General features: G+C 46.0%; 1 protein-coding gene across 1 annotated transcript in view; it reads left to right on the plus strand.

The window, feature by feature from the left end:
- Positions 1–19,805, plus strand: part of FNTB (farnesyltransferase, CAAX box, beta) — a 64,666-nt gene that overhangs the window by 20,158 nt on the left and 24,703 nt on the right. The window contains exons 3-6 of the mRNA XM_046007155.1: positions 5,857–5,929; positions 8,124–8,215; positions 16,728–16,874; positions 16,972–17,055. Of these exons, the coding sequence (XP_045863111.1) occupies positions 5,857–5,929; positions 8,124–8,215; positions 16,728–16,874; positions 16,972–17,055 (396 nt within the window). The remainder of the gene's footprint in view (positions 1–5,856; positions 5,930–8,123; positions 8,216–16,727; positions 16,875–16,971; positions 17,056–19,805) is intronic.

Consider the following 19,805-nt stretch of genomic DNA (forward strand, 5'->3'; position numbering starts at 1 on the left):
TTAGCTGTGTAACTGGGCTCTCAGAATTCTCAGTCCGGGGGTGGGGGGGGTTGGGGGGTGGGCAGCCTGTGGTGGGCACGTCTCCTCAGTGTGGAGGGTATGAGCACAGAGGAGAGCTGGAGACCCCAGGGCCGGTCCAGTCACCCCTCTCCTTGCCCTCTCCGAGTGAACCTAAACTCCCCTGGAGGTTTGTCATTCATTTATTTTATTTTATTTTAAGATTTTTTTATTTGACAGAGGGAGGGATAACAAGTAGGCAGAGAGGCAGGCAGAGAGAGAGGGAAGCAGGGTCCCCGCTGAGCAGAGAGCCCGATGCGGGGCTCGATCCCAGGACCCTGAGATCATGACCGGAGCTGAAGGCAGAGGCTTTAACCCACTGAGCCACCCAGGCGCCCGTTTGTCATTCATTTAAACAGAAGGGACATCTATCTATCCAGGGACAACAGTCTTGTTAGGTCAGTCAGGCCTTACTGTCCGTTTCTTTCTTCTTTCTTCTGCTCATTCGACAAATAGATGTCGAGAGCCTGATCTGTGCGGGGCCCAGATGTGCAAGCCAGGCAGGAGCTCTCAGAGTGACAGGACAGTGGAGTAGGGGGACGGACTGACCAGGTGGTTGCAGTAAGTGCACCCCCTTCTCATCTGGTCCCTTTCCCTAGTACTGTACTTAACGTCACAAAATCTTAAAGCTTCTGCTTTTGGCTCAGGTCATGATCTCAGGGTCCTGGGATCGAGCCCCACATCGGGCTCTCTGCTCAGCGGGGAGCCTGCTTCCTCCTTTCTCTCTCTGTCTGCCTCTCTGCCTACTTGTGATCTCTGTCTGTCAAATAAATAAAAATAAAATCTAAAAAAAAAAAAAGAAAGAAAGAAAACCGGCACCGTGAATGGGTCCTTTCAGAGCTGAAAGTCAGGTGATCTGCCTCCAGATTCTGTACTTGCCCTCATGGATGGTCTCGTGGACCCTCCTGGTTCTCCTTGTCTGCACCCCCATCCTGGCCGCCCCCAGCTTCTCAGCCTGCACCAGCGTGGTTCTAGAGCTATTTGTCAGCGGTTCCCTGGGCTCATTCAGGTCCCTCCCACCTCCACCATTCAGCTCTTCCCCTCCTCCCAGAACCTACCCTGGCATCCCTATCCTGGCGCTTCTGCGGAAGGGTCCCAGCCAGATTTCCCAGGAGAAAAGTCATGCGACGTTGCCTGCTGAGCGACGACTTCTCCAGAAGTCATACTACAAGCTTTAGCTGGGCCTTCACTGCTGCTGTGAGCTCCCCTCACTCCTCTCTTGTGGATTCCCTAACACACTCACCCCACTGGCCAGCCTTGCCCCCTACCTCCTGAGAAACTCCGGGCTGTCCCACATGAGTTTCCTTCTTCCCCACTTTCAAATCCTGTGTTTGTCTTACTTCACACTTTCTCTCACTGTTTCCATCTATGAGAATGGAGCATCCGTCCTTACTGCCAGGCTCCTCTCTCCTGAACTCTCGATCCCGACCCTCCTTCCTCCCTCTTCTTTAGGGACCGTCCTTGGTGGATTTTCTCTGGGCTCTTGCATTTTCAGCATCTTCGCTCTCAAGCAGTTTTTACCTCTCCTCTGACTGAACCGCCTGCCTTCCCCCCAGTGCCCCTCAGGCTGCCAGTCTGTTGTCTTTCTCCCCTCACACACATCACGGCAAGCTTGGATTGTGGGTTTGGTTTCCTGCCACTAGTCTTATCCCTACCCCAATCTCTTCAGCATGCTGCTGCTCCTGCGATCTAGAAAATGCAGATCTGACCATGTCTTTCCCACGCCTAAAATACTTCAATGACTGCCTTAAAATTTTTTTCACTTGCCTTTTTTTTTTCCTTAACAGCTTTGAGATACAATTCAGATATCATGTAATTTCCCTATTTAAAGTGTCCAACTTAGTGGTTTTTAATTTATGGACAGAGCTGTGCATCTATCACCATAGTTCATCTTAGAGTGTTTTTGTCACCGCCCTGAGAAACCCTGTCCCCTTTAGCCACCACCCTCCCATTCCTCTGTTCCCGTCCAGCCCCTGGCACCCGCTTCAGCTACTTCCTGTCTCTGCGGATTTGCCTCTTCTGGACATTTCATGTAAATGAAATAGTACAATATGTGGTCTTTCTGTGACAGCTCCTTTTACTTCCCAAGGGTCATCTGATGTTGACAGCACAGTGACTTCTGATGCATTTAGAAGTCCCCTGTGATCTAGTGTCTCTGTACCTCTCCAGGCTGAGTTCTCAGGGCTCATTGCCTTGTACTTCTGCTCCAGCTGAACTAAACCTACACAAATGTGCGGCGTTGTTCCCTTCCTGAAACACCCACGCCCTCCCTTCTTTTTGGCTGGCTAACTCGTGTCCTTGTGGTCTCCTTCATTCCTTAACACAATGCTGTGTCCTTCGGGAAGTTTCTTCTCATCCTGCATGCCTTGCCATGTGCTGCTAGAGCCTGCCAGGCTTTGTTCTGGGCCAGGGCTGTCACTGCCACGGGCTCGTCTGTGTCTACCTCTGAGCTGCTGCTCTAGGGAATGGATCACCTTCTACCCTCTTGGTCTGCACACAGTGGGCTCTCAGAGTCCCGGCCCTTGGATTTCCTTCAAAGAGACATCGAGTCTGGCCTTCTCTTCTCCTTTATGCTCTGGAATCTGCCCTCACTGCTCCCTGAGCTCTCTCGAAGGTCACCAGCCACTTTGTCATTTGTTCTCTTTTTCCTCAGTCTTGCTGCAGCATTTGTGATGGTTAAATACCTCCATGGAGTTCTCTCTTCCTGTTTTGCCTGTGACATGACATTGCCTTTATCCTCCTCCCACTTATGTGACTTTCTTTAACTCTTTCCTCTGGCTCCTTGTCCTCTAAGCCCGTAAGGATGGGTCTTTCCCCCGTTCAGCATTCAGGCTCTTCTCTCTGGTTTGTCCTCTACTCCTGTAGCTTCATCAGTCACCTACGTGCAGACAAATGACTCACTGTCTGTGTCACTTGGAGCCCTCCCCTGAGTGTTACATGTATTTCCAACAGTGCCATTGACCTTGTCACCCAAATACACTTCCTGTGCTATCAGCCCACCTGCCCATGGGTCACCATGCTAATTTGAGCCCTTAAGTACTTGAAGTACTTCTGCCCTGGTTGACTCTGAGCACCCCCCTACCCTGTCTTCCCACCTCACCTCCCTCCACACTTCGTGCTTTGACTTGGCCCAGTTTGTAAACACATATTGAATACCTACGGCAGCCAGATAATCTTTCTAATGCGTAGTTTGGGTCATTTTCTTCTCAGTTCAGAACCTCAGAATTTCACCTTCCACCAGTCAGAATGGCTTGATTCAGAAAGACAAGAAATAACAAGTGTTGGTGAGGGTGTGGGGGAGAAGGAACACTTGTGCACTGTTGGTGGGAATGCAGACTGTCATAGCTGATGCGGAAAACAGTATGGAGGTGCCTGAAAACCTTACAGATGGAATCACCATGTGATTCAGTCATTCCACTATGGGGTATTTCCCCAGAGAAGACAAAGACACTAATTCAAAAAGACATATGCCCCCCTGTGTTTCTTGCAACATTATTTATAATAGCCAAGATATGGAAGCAACCTCAGTGCCCATCAGTAGATGAATGGATAAAGATGTGGTGTAGATATACAATGGAATACTACCTAGCCATAAAAAAGAATGAGAACTTGCCATTTGTAATAGCATGGATGGAGCTAGAGAGTTTTATGCTAAGTGAAATAAGTCACACAGAAAGACAAATACTACATGATTTCAGTTATATGTGAAATCTAAAACACAAATGAACAAACAAAAAGCAGAAACAGACCCATCGATACACAGAACAAACTGGTGGTTATAGAGGAGAGGAGTGTAGGGAAGGCAAAAATGGGTGAAGGGAAGTGGGAGATTCAAGCTTCTAGTTCTGGAATGAGTAAGTTGCAGCATAGGGAATGTCATCAGTGGTGTTGTAATCACATTATATGGTGCTGGTGGTAGGCATGCTTGAGTGAGCATCATTTAATGCATAAACTTGTTGTTGAATGATTAGGTTATTACAATATTAACATTGTGTGTCAACTCTACTTCAATTAAGAAAAAACCAAACCCAGGGGTGCCTAGGTGTCTCAGTGGGTTGGGCCTCTGCCTTCAGCTCAGGTTGTGATCTTAGGGTCCTGGAATTGAGCCCCACGTTGGGCTCTCTGCTCGGCGGGGAGCCTGCTTCCCCCTCTTCCTCTGCCTGCCTCTCTGCCTACTTGTCATCTGTCAAATAAATAAATAAAAATCTTTAAAAAACAAAACAAAAACAAAAACCAACATAGCTTAAGTAAAAAAAAAATACACAAAATCTTCAGGGTCTACCTTAGCCTACTAAATTGAGTCGAAATTCCTCAGGTGGCATCCCAGACCCCATTTTATAAATGGCTTAAGTTGCCTTTTGACCACTTTTATTGTATTCCTAATATTCAGGCCAGATCCCCCACCTGGCTTGCACCTGAATACCTACAGTGCACAATACAGTAGCCTGTGTCTCCTGCAGCTGTTTAAACTGAAAGCAGTTCAAATTAAATAAAACTTGAAATTCAGCTCCTCGGCCACATTAGCACATTTCACATGTACACCAACCACACGTGACCGGTGTCTGCCTGCTGAACCACACAGGTCCATTTCCATCACTGCAGGACGTTCTTCTGGACAGCCCTGGTCTGAGCCCTTTTGTTGCTGTTCATTCTGGCTGCCGTCTCCTCCTCACCTCACCATCTCTACCCGTGAACATTTTCTCCTTCTGCAGGGCCGCCCACCTCGTGTTCCACCTCTTGCACACAGCCTTTCCTGATCATTCCTTTCTCCATGAGATGTCCCCACCCCTTCCCTTTAGAGCCTTGGTAGTATTTTACCTGTGTTTCCTTTATGGCGCCTGCCCATTTGTTTCTCACACTGTAGCCACTCACGTCTCTAATGCATTTCCAGCACTGAACTGGGAGAGTCTTTGAGGTAAAGACTACATGAGTGATTGTACTCTGGGCATAATATAGAGGGAGTTCAGTCAGTCGTTTTTGAACTGATCCCCTAGAAAGGAGAATGGTTCTTTTTTAATTTGTGGAATTAGTAAGTAGAGGGACTGTCTGCCACTTTGTTCTTTTTTCCTTCCTCCCACAATCACAGGCCTCTGCTGTGAGACCCAGCAAAAAGCGCAGCCCCTGTCCTTGGCCTTGCCCGTGCAGGTGGCCATGGGCAGCACATTCCATCTTACAGCCAGAATTGCTGATCTCAGTGCCAAGGAGACCAACTGGCTGCGGAATACAAATAGGGTCCTCCGGCCAGGGCAATGGGTCAGCATGTAGGAGGTGGAATTTCGGGGAGGGAGTCATAGATGCACAGCTGGGGAACAGGCAGGGTACACGCTACCCGCCTCAGAGAAGTGACCCCAGAAGAAATGACTGGAACGACAGAGGCTAAACAGCTCAGGGAAAGGGGTGAGTGTGGCTCAGGGTGAAATTGCTCACAGGGTGGGGAGCTGCAAGGTGTCTGTTCGCAGTTAGACCCTGGAGGAGCTTTCTGGATGGTTTGTCATCGCCTGGCCATGTGTGTCCATTGTGGCTTTTCACTTTGCCCAAAGTCACCTACCATGAAGGAGAGGAACTCACCCACAGTGTTGGCCAGCACATTTTCAGACACCTTAGGGACATTCAGGTGCTGGCCTCTTCTGTCCGGTTTAGCTGCCCTTGGGAACTAAAGGAGATGCTGCTTATCCACTGGTTAACCATGGGGAGTGCAGCGTCCTGAAGCTGAGTGTGTGTGCACGTGCACACACGTGTTCTCTAGTGGGCAGGGAGCAGGAGCGTAAGACTAGGTTTTCAAGCTCTTTGTCTTTCCAGGCTGATTTTGCAGAGAGAGAAGCACTTCCATTATCTGAAAAGAGGACTTCGACAGCTGACAGATGCCTACGAGGTAAGCTCGCTGCCCAGGAGCTCAGGCGAATGGTCAGGCAGATAGTCCTTTTCCCTGTTGGAATGTGAAACACTCATGGGCCTGGCCTGCTGCAGAGTCCCTCTTCATACCCCATGGCTGTGGCAGGAGCCAGGTACGCAGGAGCCCAGACCTGTAGAGCCTGGGATTCCCCCTCCTGAAAGGGCAGAACTAGATCTCTAGTCGTGTCCTCCTCTGGGAGGGACAGAGCATCCTGCGTGGGGTGGGGCTTTCTTCCTCCATTCGATCATGGTGAGGGGTTCACGTGCTTTTCCTGGCCACCACTTGTCAGCTGCCTAGAAGGCAGTTACTGTCCATCCCTAATCCTTTGCCCTATAAGCGGATCTAATCCTGTGCTGGCCAGAGGATCAGTATATAAATCCCAGTGAGGACTTCCACAGTTGAACACTATAAAAATGCCCACGCTTAGCGTGCATTTTAAATCACATTCCTCAGAGCCCTGGGGTTCCCCAGAGGGGCTTCAGGGGAGCGCAGTGGTGGTGGAGAAGGGGGGAGGGTGTTGGGAAAGTGGCAGGCAGGCGATGAATGTGAACAGGAGGGCTCCAGTCTTCCTGCCTCACCTTATACACAGTAGCCCTGCTTCTAATTTGCTTTTTTATTTGGGGGAGTCTGCATTTGATTATTTACAACAGGGACTGGCCAGCTGAAATGCTTGTAGATCTAAGCAGGTAGTATAAATAAGAGAAGTGGGCAGGTGGGAGGGAGACTGAGGCACACCTGGGCACCGTGCTGTCCCTCTGTTCCTGCCAGGTGCTGCTATCCAGGAATGCAGACCCGCGCTCGCCAGATCTCTCTTCCTCTCTCTCTTTTCAAATTAAGCCAGACATCCAGATTTCTCTGTGAATCTCCCAGTGCCTACATGTTGCAACTAATTCTAATTAAAAAACCAAAATGCTACAAGGAATAAGCAGAACATGCCTACGGGCTAGACTTGGCCTCCGGGTCAAAATTTTCAATCCTTAACGCAGGGCCTCCGTGGTTAGGGTGCAGTGAGCCCGATATGGTTAATACCGTACCAGCCAACAGCTGGTCGGCAAGCTGAAGCTTACCATGCCTCATCTCACCAACTTATCTCACTACATGAGGTAGGTCAGTCGCAGGGTTAAGCATTTGCTCAGAAGCACATAGCTCTAAGAGGAGGAGCTGGGACTCCAAGCCAGGCAGGCAGGATCCACACCCAGTGCTCCTCAGGTGGCCTAGCCACAGCTAGGGACAGTCAGTGCATTTGTGAAGAGGGTAACTTGGGCCAGTGGAAAGAGCACTGGAGTGGGAGTCCAGAAACCTGGCTTCTTAGCTCTGACATTTGATGTCTTTGTCATCTGGAAAAAGTTAATCTCTCTGGATTGCATTTGTAAACTTTTAATCTGGAAAATGGGAGCAGTAAGACTACCTGCCTGCTTGCCTTGAATGCTCGCTCCGTGTTTATGGGTTGAATTGGGATCTCAAGCAGCTCACGTGTCACCTCAGGAAGCCTTTCCCAGCCCCTGAGGCAGAATTAGGCTCTTCCTGTGCTCCCTTCACATGGCTCCTGCCCAGTGCAGTGCGTATCGTCATTCAGGTACATGCACACCTGTGTTATGCGCCATCTTGTTCCAGAAAGCCCTAAGGTAACTCGTGCTTAACTGCATCTGTCTAGAGTCCTCTTCCTCTGCAGATGAACACACATTCTGTATCCCAAGCATCGCAAGAGTAGGAACTACATTTTGTTCATTATTGTGTCCCTGTATCTGATAAAATGCTTGGCACACACAACGAGGTACCAAATAGTTGTTGAATCAGTGAATGAGTTAATCCAGCAAATGGCTCTCTGAGAGCCTGGATCTCCTTGGGTCTACACTGAGAAAACAGCATCACTTAGCTTCCTAGCATGTGGTTGCTCCTCTGCTGAGCCTTCGCTGGGTGCCTCTCAGGGGAGGACCCCGTGGCCTCAAGGTAAATGTCTTTGTCCCATTGTCCCATTGTCCTTTTTGCACATATGGTCACTTCAGCTGCTGACTGGGGCCACAAAGCAAAGCGTCCTTCATTCACTTATTGTTCATAGGGTGCCCTCCTCCCCCTTTCCAGGCTGCCGGGGTGAGACAGATGCCTCCTTGTCAGCAGCGTCTTGGAATGATTCTGAATACGGGGTGTGTTTTCTCCCCTGTGCCTTTCGCAGTGTCTGGATGCCAGCCGCCCATGGCTCTGCTATTGGATCCTGCACAGCTTGGAACTGCTGGATGAACCCATCCCCCAGATGGTGGCCACAGAGTGAGTCTGGCTTCCGGGAATCTGGGCTGTTCTTTGAAAATTCCCTTTTGAGTTGGGGGTTCTTTTTGTTTTGTTTCTGTTTTACTGATTTTGAATGAAAAACCCATCATGCTGCAAAGCATACCCTTGCCCTCCCCTTGACCCCAGTAACTTCCTGAAACTCCTCCACTTTAGAAGCCTATTGTGAGCTCGTGGGTAGAACAAGACTTTGAACTCCCAAGAGAAGGATTCTGGTTTCTTCTGTGGCCTTTTCTTTTGACTCTTGCTCTGGTCTTTGAGAAAATTCTTCATCATCAATTCTGAAAGACATGATTTTGCCAGAAAGAACAGTATGAATTCGAGTAGCTTCTGTGGGGAAACATATGCCAGCCCCATGAACAAAAATGCCTTCCATAAACACCTCCATGGTTGTCCCCTTCGTCAGGCCTGGGGGACAGTGTAGCTCTCGATGGTATTAGATGTGTTACACTCTTGGGGTGCCAATGCCTTGACCCACAGTTTTCTTAAACTTCTGATTTATGAACAGATATCTAAGCAACTGAGATTGTCCCCAAACTGCTGGTGCAGAAGCTGTTCTGGGAATGACTGTGGCACCTCATCCTTAGAAGCTCGTCACAGTTTAGATTTTAAAGCAGAACCTTGTCCTCACTCCAGTCTTTGGGATACCTGGGGTGGGGAAGGGCAGCCAGGGATTGGATCTGATGCCCCTGTTCTCACTGAGAGAGAGAGAGAGCACCTTCCCTTGATGACATCTGGAGTTCCTCTGCTCCCCTGGCGCTCCTGAGGGAGAGGAGTCCAGGTGGGAAGGCCCGTGAGCCAGAGTCGTTTGCTTGCAGCCCACAGTACCGGCCGCATGAGGATGGGTGGAGACTAGCCTGGGCCCCGCGCTGGTCACTGCCTGGTCACCGTGCCCCTGCCTGGGTCACGCTGTCAGGTCAGAAGAACAGAACCACACATTGTCTCATTCATTCTGTCTTCACAATGACCTCTCATTCTTGCCTTCCTGGGCAGAGTGTCTTGTGACGACTGTGGATGGGGAAGATAATAAAGAATTAGGCAATTAACCCTTGTGATGTGTACGATGCTTTCTGGAAAAAGGAAAAATGTGCATTGTCCTCATCATGATGCTGCCACAAGCCTCGTTGCTTCTAGCTCTGAAAGTAGAATTGGACCCAGTTTCTGCAATACCAGGAATTTAATTGTCAAAGGCTCATGTGTTTTTGAAATACCAGTTGGGGGGGGCGGGTTGTGGAGTGTTTGGGAAGTTTCTCCCCCACACATACAGAATCAGGAGGTGCAGCCGGGGAATGGGAGAGTTGCACACGAGAGAAGAAAAAAAGAAATGGAGGATTCTGGGGCAGGCAAGAATAGGTGTGCTAGGGAGGAGGACGTAATTCCTGACCGGGAAGACCGCAGATCAGTCTTGGGTCAGCATCGATTCTGAGTGTGTTCTAGGTTGTAGACTTGCTGTCGTATAGGTAAGGCTTTGCCGAGGAAGGAAGTGTCAGAACAGCTTTCCAGGCAACGTCAGATAGGAAGAAAGGACCCCTTTCTAGGGTCTTCCATAGTGAACGGCTGGACACAGCCCCTGTATCCACTGTAGGGATGTGTTAAAGTATATCTGAAGCTTAAGTAAAATATGGTGCAGAGCGTACAGTGAAATACTGTGCAGACATTGAAAAATTGACGTCAACAGATGTTAACTAGACTTGCTGTGATCATTTTGCAATATGTACAAATACCGAAGCACTGTTGTACACCTGAAACTAATAAAATGCTATATATCCATTATACTTTAGTAAAAATGTATGCATGTAAAATGCACATTTGTTTACAAAAACGTTATATGGACTCCCTGCTCAGCAGGTGTCTGCTTCTCCCTCTCCCTCTGCTGCTCTCCCTGCTCATGCTTTCTCTCTCTGTCTCAAATAAATAAATAACATCTTTAAAATGCTTACATTTATGTAGAAAGATGGTCACGATTTAAGTGAAAAAAGGTAGTTAAAAGGATTCAACTTCTGTAGATTAAAAATATAGCTGGTTATGTGCATAGAGAAAACCAGAAGGTATACATACCTGGTAGTAGTTATTTCTGGATGGTGGGATTATGTGCATATTTTAAAATGTTATTTATTTTATTGTTTTGTAGTTAAAAGGATGCTTTTGTACTAAAAAGCTAGTTCTAATTTTAAGAACTGCGTGATAGTGAATGAGAATTTCTGCTGCCCAGCTGCCTTAGAATCTTTACTTGTGGTTCTTCTGAGCGTTGATTTAACAGACTTTTAAAGAATTACTTAGACTTTCCAATAATGAATTTTATTTTGTGCTTGGCAGATAGTTAATTCTAGGGGCAGATAATATCTGTTGTCAATGAGCTTAGCTTTGACAAATAAGGAAATAAACTATTTTTAGTAAGATACAGAGAAATCTTAATGACGTCTATAAAAATATGGGGATTTTTAAAAGACAATCTGATATCAGATATTACTTTTTTGTTCATTTTGCACAGAGAAAAGAAATGCTTTGAAAATGTAGTCACATTTCTGTTCCCTTCTTCATACAGGTATTAGGTGCAGAGTTTAGGTCTGGACACACACACACACACACACACACACATACACGCTCTTCTCTTTCCTATTTTGTTCAGTGTCATTCTTCTATGTGTTTAGGGAACTGTATGGCAAGCTGAGTTCCCTCTAGTGGACAAAATCGCTTTTTCAGCTGCTTTGACTGCCTAATGAAGCCAGGAAGGGCCAGGTTTTTCCTGCTGGCCTCAGACCTTTTAAGGACAGTGTGTATATTCATAGGTAGGAATTTAGCTTGCCACTTTTGAGAGACTGTATCCACAAATTTGCATGTGTTTACCTGAGATAAGTTAATATCTTGGAACTAGACTAACTACATTTGTTTTTGTGATTTTAGCAGGGAGGGTAATGAGGATCCCATGCTTTGTTACTGAAAACTAAAGTGAAATCACAGGGAGATGGCTGCACTGTCAAAGTTAGGTTTTTAGCTCCTGTAAGATCTAAAAATTGTCTTGAACCTAATTGTTTTAGGACTTCTCTGCTTATGAAGTTTTCCCAAATACTAAATTTCAGTTTTCATGTGTCAGTGTTCTACTGTTTCCCTTTCAAAAGGCTATTAGTAGCTGATCCTCTGAATAGCTCTTTAAATATTTTTCCTTTTAATTTTAAAATATAATTCGTCTGTTTCCTTACCTTTCTATGAAGATACCTCATCTCGTCCTTTGTGTTCTGAGCATTTTTTGGCCAGGAGCCGCTGGGGGCTAGTGGGTTGAGGTCAAGGGTGCTGCCAGTGGGACAGTTCCCGCAATGTATAGCTACACAGTCCAAAATGTCAGTAGTGCCAAGGTGGAGAAGCCTTGTTCTAAAATGACCTACTTCAGCCTTGACCGTAGTTCCAGAGCAGCAGCATCCAGAGGACATGACGACGTGTCAGACTCTCCAGGCAGCACCGGCCTCCTGGGGTCCATGCAGAGCCCATCTGCCTTTGACCCGTTTACTGCCAGACTCTGCTCAGGAAGGACTTTTCCTCTTTCTCGTGCTAAGCTCAAGTTGTTTCATGGTATGAAATTCGAAAAGACTTCATCCTAGAGGAAGCCCGATGTCCAGGCATCCATCTTGTATTGGCCTCACCTCCCAAGCCATCCTGCTCAAGGATGACTTGCTATTTCCAAAGTTATCATCTTTGTAACTTCTCTGTCCACGGTGACCCGTTCTGGTGCTGAAGGTTTTCTTAAGTCTGACCTAAATTCTGGTGCTGTGGATTAGTGTCGGTGTTCATTTCTTTACCAGAAAGTTTGTACAATTATCCTTTGTACGCTTGAGGTATTTTGCTGGGTAGCTTCTTCTTGGTGTTGCCTGTCATATTAAGCCTTTTAACATTTTTGATATTTAGCCATTTTTACAGCTCTAACCTGAACCTCCTTTGAGTTGGCAAATGGAGGCTTGAACCAAATATAGTTGTGGCCAGCACTGTGTTTATTTATTTATTTATTTTTAAGATTTTATTTATTTATTTGAGAGAGTGAGTGGGAGAGAAAGAGCACGAGAGGGATGGAGTGGCAGGGGGTGAGAGAGAAGCAGGTTCCCTACTGAGCAGGGAGCCCAATGTGGGACTCGATCCCAGGACCCTGGAATCATGACCTGAGCCGAAGGTGCCACTTAATTGACTGAGTCACCTAGGCGCCCCCAGTGTTGCATTTATGATGCTCTTAAGAAGTATTCTCATTTGGAGCGCCTGGGTGGCTCAGTTGGTTAAGCGACTGCCTTCGGCTCAGGTCATGATCCCAGAGTCCTGGGATCGAGTCCCACATCGGACTCCCAGCTTCATGGGGAGTCTGCTTCTCCCTCTGACCTCCCCTCTCATGCGCTCTCACTTTGTCTCTCTCTCTCTCAAATAAATAAATAAAATCTAAAATAAAATCTTAAAAAAAAAAAAAGTAGTATTCTCATTTATGTTCACAAACTCAGAGGCCCTAACCTCTGGTCCTCTTTCTCTTCTATTTCCCAGTCCTTTCCCATAGTATATTTATATGGTTTACTTATCCCCCACTCCTGCCATCCCTAAGTTTATTATCTTGTCCCTGTTTGATTTGTTTTATTCTTATGTGCTACTGATTTATTTTATGATATTCTGGACTTTAATTCTCACCTTGGAGGTGTTTCTCTGGTCCTTTGGAATTAACTGCTCGTTTTAGAGTACTTCCTCCAAGTTGGTGACAGCAATGCCCAGAATCAACCACTTCAGGTCAGTCTTCAACCATCACCTTAAAGTCCAAGTAAATCCCTTATGATGCTGACGGTTAATCATTGATACTTTTGCTTTGAATTGATCTCCTTACAGGTTTCACAGACTTTTTCATAGTTGAATGACAGTGTTGATGTTCAGTAGAACTTTCTATAGTAATGGAGATGTTCTCTATTTTGTGGGAGCCATTTGGGACGTTTAGCTATTGAACAGTTGCAGTATGGCTTCTGTGACCAAGGAGCTTAAGTTTAAATTAACTTAATGAATTTAGTTTAAAATTTAAATAGCCTCATATGGCTAGTCACGACCTATTGGACAGCACAGATCTTTGCTACCCAAATGTGGTTCCCCAGCAGTGGCATGGCCATCACCTGGAGTTTGCTGAAAGGGCAGACTCAAGCCCATCTAGCTCTTTGGAGTCAGAGCTGCATTTTTTAAAAATTATTTTTTAATTTATTTTTACTTTTTTTTATTATGTTCAGTTAGCCAACATATAGTACATCATTAGTTTTTGATGTAGTGTTCAACGATTCATCAGTTGCGTATAACACCCAGTGCTCATCACCACACGTGCCCTCCTCAATGCCCCTCACCCAGTTACTGCATCCTCCACCCCCTCCCTTCTGTAACCCTCAGTTTAGTTCCCGGAGTCCAGAGTCCTCTGGTTTGTCTCCCGCTCTAAGCTCCTTTCCCATAGGACTGTTAAAGTAAACTCCAGCGCCAGGGGAAAACAATGTAGGGAGCTCCAGGTATTCCCCCACAACTCACTTATATTTCAGGCTAAATTTTCCATTTCATTTTTAGTTTCTTTTTTTTTTTTCTTTTTTAACTGTCCTCCCATTTCATATGGATTCATATTTCCCAACCTATGGTTTTAAGTCACTGCTTAAGTTTTACTTTCTTTTGCACATATATGTTTTATAGACTTGTACCCCCCCAGCCCGTTTTTCACTTTAATCAGAGCTGCATTTTTTTTAAAAGAGTTTATTTATTTATTTGACAGACAGAGATCATAAGTAGGCAGAGAGGCAGGCAGAGAGAGGGGGGAAAGCTCTCTGCTGAACAGGGAGCCCAATGCGGGGCTCGATCCCAGGACGCTGAGATCATGACCTGAGCTGAAGGCAGAGGCTTAACCCACTGAGCCACCCGGGCACCTCCAATCAGAGCTGCATTTTAACAAGGTTCTTGGGTGGTTTCTATGTGCACTCAAGTTTCACAGGCACTGGTACTTGGCTGTACATTGGAGCCACATGGGAATTTAAAAAAAAATATGGCCACTTGGGTCCCATCCTCAGTAATTCTGATTTCATTGGTATTAGTGTGGCCCGGGCATTGGGTTTTTCAGAAACATTCCCCAAGTGATTCTGATTGCTCAGCTAAGACTTGTGGTTCTCAAATTTGGGTGTATTCACATCCTCTGGGAATTTGGTAAAAATATGGAGGCCCAGGCTTATTTCTCATATCTCTGTTGTCTCTACTCGCTCTCCAATGTTTGTGAGATACACGTGTTGGGTTTGAAAATCCCTCATCTTAAAGTTAGTCCCCCACTCTGTGGGTAATTGTCACATTAGCTAGAATGAAATGCCTCGCTGACGTGAAAGCAAACTGGTCTCCTTGCCCTTTTAGTCACAGTACTAAAGGAGCGATGTATGAAAACTCGTTCTTCAGAAAGTCTGCCACTCCTGGTATTTGCACTGTGTTTCCTGCTTGTGGTTTTTTTTTGTTTTGTTTTGTTTTGTTTTTAACTAGGTGGTGAATTTCTGCTCTCTCAGATAAGTTTTTCCTCCCCCTTTCTAAAGATAGAAGTCTCATTCACACTTTGGTTTTCAGAGTTGCTAAGAACTCTGCTAATGACGGCTGGTAACTTTGTGGTCAGTTTGCCAGTTCCTTTGCGTATGGGTTGGAAAGCCTCTGGAGCAGAATGTTCTGTAATATGGAAGTGTCTGAGAGTCCAGAAAAGCCCAGCCCTGCTCCCCAGTGTAGCCCCATGGCCAGTCAGATGCTGCATATCAGCTGAGGGAGGTTGGCACGGAGGGATGATTTAAAGGTACATTCAGATGCCGGCTCACCAGACATGAGGCTACAGAGTCCGGGGTGTTGGATTTGGCACGATTCTATCTCGGGAGCTGGGAAAGAGAATGGATGACTAGGTGACTCTTTTTCTTTTCATTTTTTTTTTTTAAAAATGTGCTGTTAAGCTTTATATCAACTAAAACCTTTTGTTTTTGTGATACAGAAAAGTCTTTGTATGCCAGTCCAGCCAACCTTTGTCAGGACATTAATTTATTAGCTATTTGTTTCCAGGAAATAGGATATGAATTAATGAAGGTTTGGAAAATATTTTAGGAACAAACTCATTTTCCCATTGAAAATTAATCACTATTACAAATATGCCACAGTACTGTCTTCCTTCTCTGATGATCAGCTTCTACGTCAGTTCTCGTGTTTTGCGCAGTCAAATCAGAGGTGCAGATAGAAGGAAGTGTGTATGGAAAGGAGAGTGTATAGAAGAGAGTGTGTATTTTTTTTTTCTTTTAACCTGTGAAGACTTCAGAGCTCCCGTAGTCAGTGAGCAGAATTTTCTGTTGCTGTCCCTGCGAGATAATGGAAAGTCTGAAATCAAAAGTCATCAGATACGATGTGGAAAAGCAGTAATAAGCTTGTGCCCTAGAGATGAGTTAGACTCTCTGTGGTCCTTCTGGCAGCAGTAGATAAGAAAGAATGAGATCAAAGAGTCTGGGGGAAGAAGGCTGCCAGAGCACTAGGACAGAGATTTGCAGCTTATTCTCTGAAATGCGCACTTGTCCGAATAGGGAGCCTATGGTCCCGGCTGAGTTGTGGGGAAAGAGCTCAATAACCAGGACTTTCCTGGGGCACCCCCTTCCCGGTGAGTTTCAGAGGACCTTGGATAAATAGGGGCTCCCTCAGTTTGACCTCAGACAATAATGCAAGTTCTGGGCAACCCAATGCCGTGCTTGGAGGCAAACCCTTAAAACAGTTTCCCTTGGTGGGGGACTTGGAGCCTCTGTGGATGAGTGTGACAAATTCTCCAAAAGGCTACAGGCTGGGGTGCATTTTTATGATACGAGTCAGCAGTGCTGAAGTTTGCCACAACTGAGGTCAGCGCGCTAGAAGTCCACCCTCCTTCTATTCTCCTAACCATGAAGGCAGACTCCACTAGAAGCTTCTTTCTTGGTGGTGGTAGGAATAAAAGTCAGAAGCCCCTGGGGCTCAGGTGACAATGGAGTGAGGAGACATCTCTTTAAATACCCTGGCTGGCCTAGGTGGTGGCCCCAGAGCGGGGTGGTTAGCATGGCGAGAGGTTGGGTGCCATCACAATTTCGACAAAATTCAATTTAGGGACCTCAGAGGCAAGGAGAAAGGGCTGGCAACACAGATGCGGCATGGCGACCTGAGGGAAAAGTATGGGAAAGATTTGGTCAAGGAGCATGAGACTTATTCCCAGTTCTGTGAAACGCTGGTGGTCTCTGCCCGGCCTTTTGCTCCGTGCTTCACAGCTAGGTGGGTCCTTCAATGCAAAACTCAGAAAGAAAGGCATTCAAAATATCAGGGAAGAGAGGCCCTTTTCAGAGGTTAATTATATTCAGTATATGTTCAGTAGTTGAGAGGAGAGGTTTGGGTTTTATTTTTCCCCCTTTGAGGGAAAGTCATGGACTGTGGTGGAACTTGTTTTGAAATGAATGCTCTCTGACTTTGGTTTTCCATTTGGCTGTGTCCCTAGCGTGTGTCAGTTCCTGGAGCTGTGTCAAAGTCCAGAAGGTGGCTTTGGGGGGGGCCCTGGCCAGTATCCGCATCTTGCTCCCACATATGCCGCCGTCAACGCACTCTGCATCATTGGCACCGAGGAGGCCTATGACGTCATTAACAGGTATGGCCAAAGCCAGGGTGCGGGACTCCAGAGGGGCCCCCTGCTGACACTGCACTGACCATTGCTGTCTCTTGCCTTTCTGCTGCTTGTTTCTCAGAGAGAAGCTTCTTCAGTATTTGTACTCATTGAAGCAGCCCGATGGTTCTTTTCTCATGCACGTTGGAGGTGAGGTGGATGTGAGGTGAGTGGGGTTTTTCTCAGGCTGCTGCATACATAGATTCCAGAGCTCATCTGCCATTGGAGATGCCAACCCCAAGGAACAACATGGAAAAATATGCTGCTTTGTCTCACAGAATGACCCGTGGAATGACATGTCAGGGACACCGTTCATAATCATGGCAAATGTGAGACCGACATCCTCAGGGGTCGCTCTCCCTTGATTCCTATGTAAATGTCAAAATATAAGTAAGACAGGAACAAAATCAAATGCTTTTCAGAATCAAAAATTTTTTTGATTGGTAGAAAATGACATAGCATAACATATAATAACGGTATGGCATAATACAATCTTTCATCTCTCTAGGATAGGAAGGGAGAAGGAAGCCCAGTAGAGACCTCGTAAATATTTTCTGAATGGATTTGAAGAAATTGGGAGAATGTCTATCACCTGCATGAGAATTGCTTTGGGAGGTTCAAACACCCTTGGGGGCTAGTAGAGTTGAGAGAAATCGAATTTTAGTTACTGATTAGAACCAGTTGGCTCAAAATTATTATTTTACTCTGGAGTGATCTAATGTACCTAGCAAGTAGCTCACTCATCTGGCAGAAGATTACTCAAGATGTATGGGGAATTCACTAAGTCATTTCTCAAAGGTGGTGGATCACTGAGATCTTCTACCAAATTCTTATTATTTAGAATTATTGTTATATTATTTAGAATAATATATAATATATATTAGAATATTTAGAATAATAATAATAATTATTATTGTTAGAGAAATACTTTTTTTTTGAGCTTTCTATAGCAAAGCCATCTTACTGCCTCATTTGTAAATGTGTTTAGCTTCTATACAAGTTGATTCATTTTCTGGCTTAACCGTTGTTGAAAGTAAAGGGGGAGGAAAACATATGTAATGAATCTACTCGAACCAAAAATCTGTCCTCCCCTGGAAAAACAATTTCTTACAACACTTCCAACACCAAGCGTCTGTTTTTTTTTTTTTCCTCATGTTAAATTCTGACATCAACTAACCAGATTTAGCTCAGATTCGACAGGTTAAGGGCTCCGTCCCAGAAGATCGCCCCCACTTCAGATGCTAGTCACAAGTTGTGTGTCCCCATGTTACCCACACTTCTGTCTGACTTGGCTACAAATCAGGTTCCCATGACCCCTCTTCGGTTTAGTAATTTGGTAGGGACAGCTCACAGAACTCTCCGATTGATTACAAAGGATATTATAAAGGATACAAACGAACAGTCAGATGAAGAGGTATATTGAGCGAGGTCTGGAAAGGTCTGGAGTGTAGGAATTTCTGTCCCCATGAAGCTGGAGTATGCCACCCTCCCAGCAGTCACCTGGCTGTGTTCACCACCCTGGAGCTCCCCAAATTCCATCATTTAGGGTTTCTATGGAAGTTCTGTTGTGTATGCATGATTGGTGAAATCGTTGGCCATTGGTGATTAATTTGATCTGCAGCCCCTCTCCTCAGGGGAGCGCGGCTGAAGCTGCCAACCCTCTAGTCATGGGGTCAGTTTCTGTGGCAAGCGGCCCGTCCCCCCGGAGTCACCTCATTAGCACAATGCAGGTGTGCTTCATGCAGGCTTGTTCTGAATCACTAGAGACTCTCCTGTCTCCCCTGTCACTCGGGAGTGCTGTACCAGCAATCTGGGAGAAGGCCAAACCTCTCTCTCTCTCTCTCTCTCTCTATATATATATATATATATATATATTTTTTTTTTTTTTTTTTTTTTTGACAGACAGAGATCACAAGTAGGCAGAGAGGCAGGCAGAGAGAGAGGAAGGGAAGCAGGCTCCCCGCTGAGCAGAGAGCCTGATGTGGGGCTTGATGCCAGGACCCTGGGATCATGACCTGAGCTGAAGGCAGAGGCTTTAACCCACTGAGCCACCAGGCACCCCCAAACCTATATTTCTACCGTATCAAGAAGGGACCGGGAACAGGAAAGTTATACAAGGCAAACAAGTGGGTCAGTTTTGCAAGGTTACTTTCCTTTCAGAGGCAGCAGGGTTCTGTCAGGCAGGTGACCTAACCAGCACTCATCAGGTGCTTCCTGATGAACTGGTTTAAGACTTCATTTCTGGAGAGCCGAAACTATGATTAGGTTTCAGTTTGGTGATATGGGGCTTAGCATAAGTGACTCCATCTGGGACTGTGGTTGTGTGTTTAACCTTGTCAACACCAACAAAGCCCATATGACTAATGAGGAAAAGCAGTATTTTGTTGACTCTTAAGGTAAAGGTTAAAAATTGTTCCCCCACCCCTGACACCACATTTTCATTTCTGTTCTACAGCTGGTCCAACTGAATATGCACGATTTCAAAATTTAGCTTTTTCTTTTCTTTTTTTAAAGATTTTATTTATTCATTTGACAGAGAGAGACAGTGAGAGAGGGAACACAAGCCAGGGGAAGTGTAAGAGGGAGAAGCAGGCTTCCCACTGAGCAGGGAGTCTAACACAGGGCGGGATCCCAGGACCCTGGGATCATGACCCAAACCGAAGGCAGAGGCCTAGTGACTGAGCCACCCAGGTGCCCCCAAATTTAGCTTTTTAAAACTTCTGACATTACTTACAAGGCAAAGTCATATTGCTTTGCATTGTATCACATAGCTTTTGCAGGTGTGATTGTTCTCCAGCTTATTAGTTCCAGCGCAGGTTTTTTCTGTGTTCATATTTATATCTGCTAGACAGATGCTAGCAAACTTCTCCAGTAAAACTGATCTGTTCCATCCAAGAGCCCTGCAGCTGTATCTCA

The sequence above is a fragment of the Meles meles genome, chromosome 6 (assembly GCF_922984935.1).
Source record: "Meles meles chromosome 6, mMelMel3.1 paternal haplotype, whole genome shotgun sequence".
Lineage (NCBI taxonomy): Eukaryota > Metazoa > Chordata > Mammalia > Carnivora > Mustelidae > Meles > Meles meles.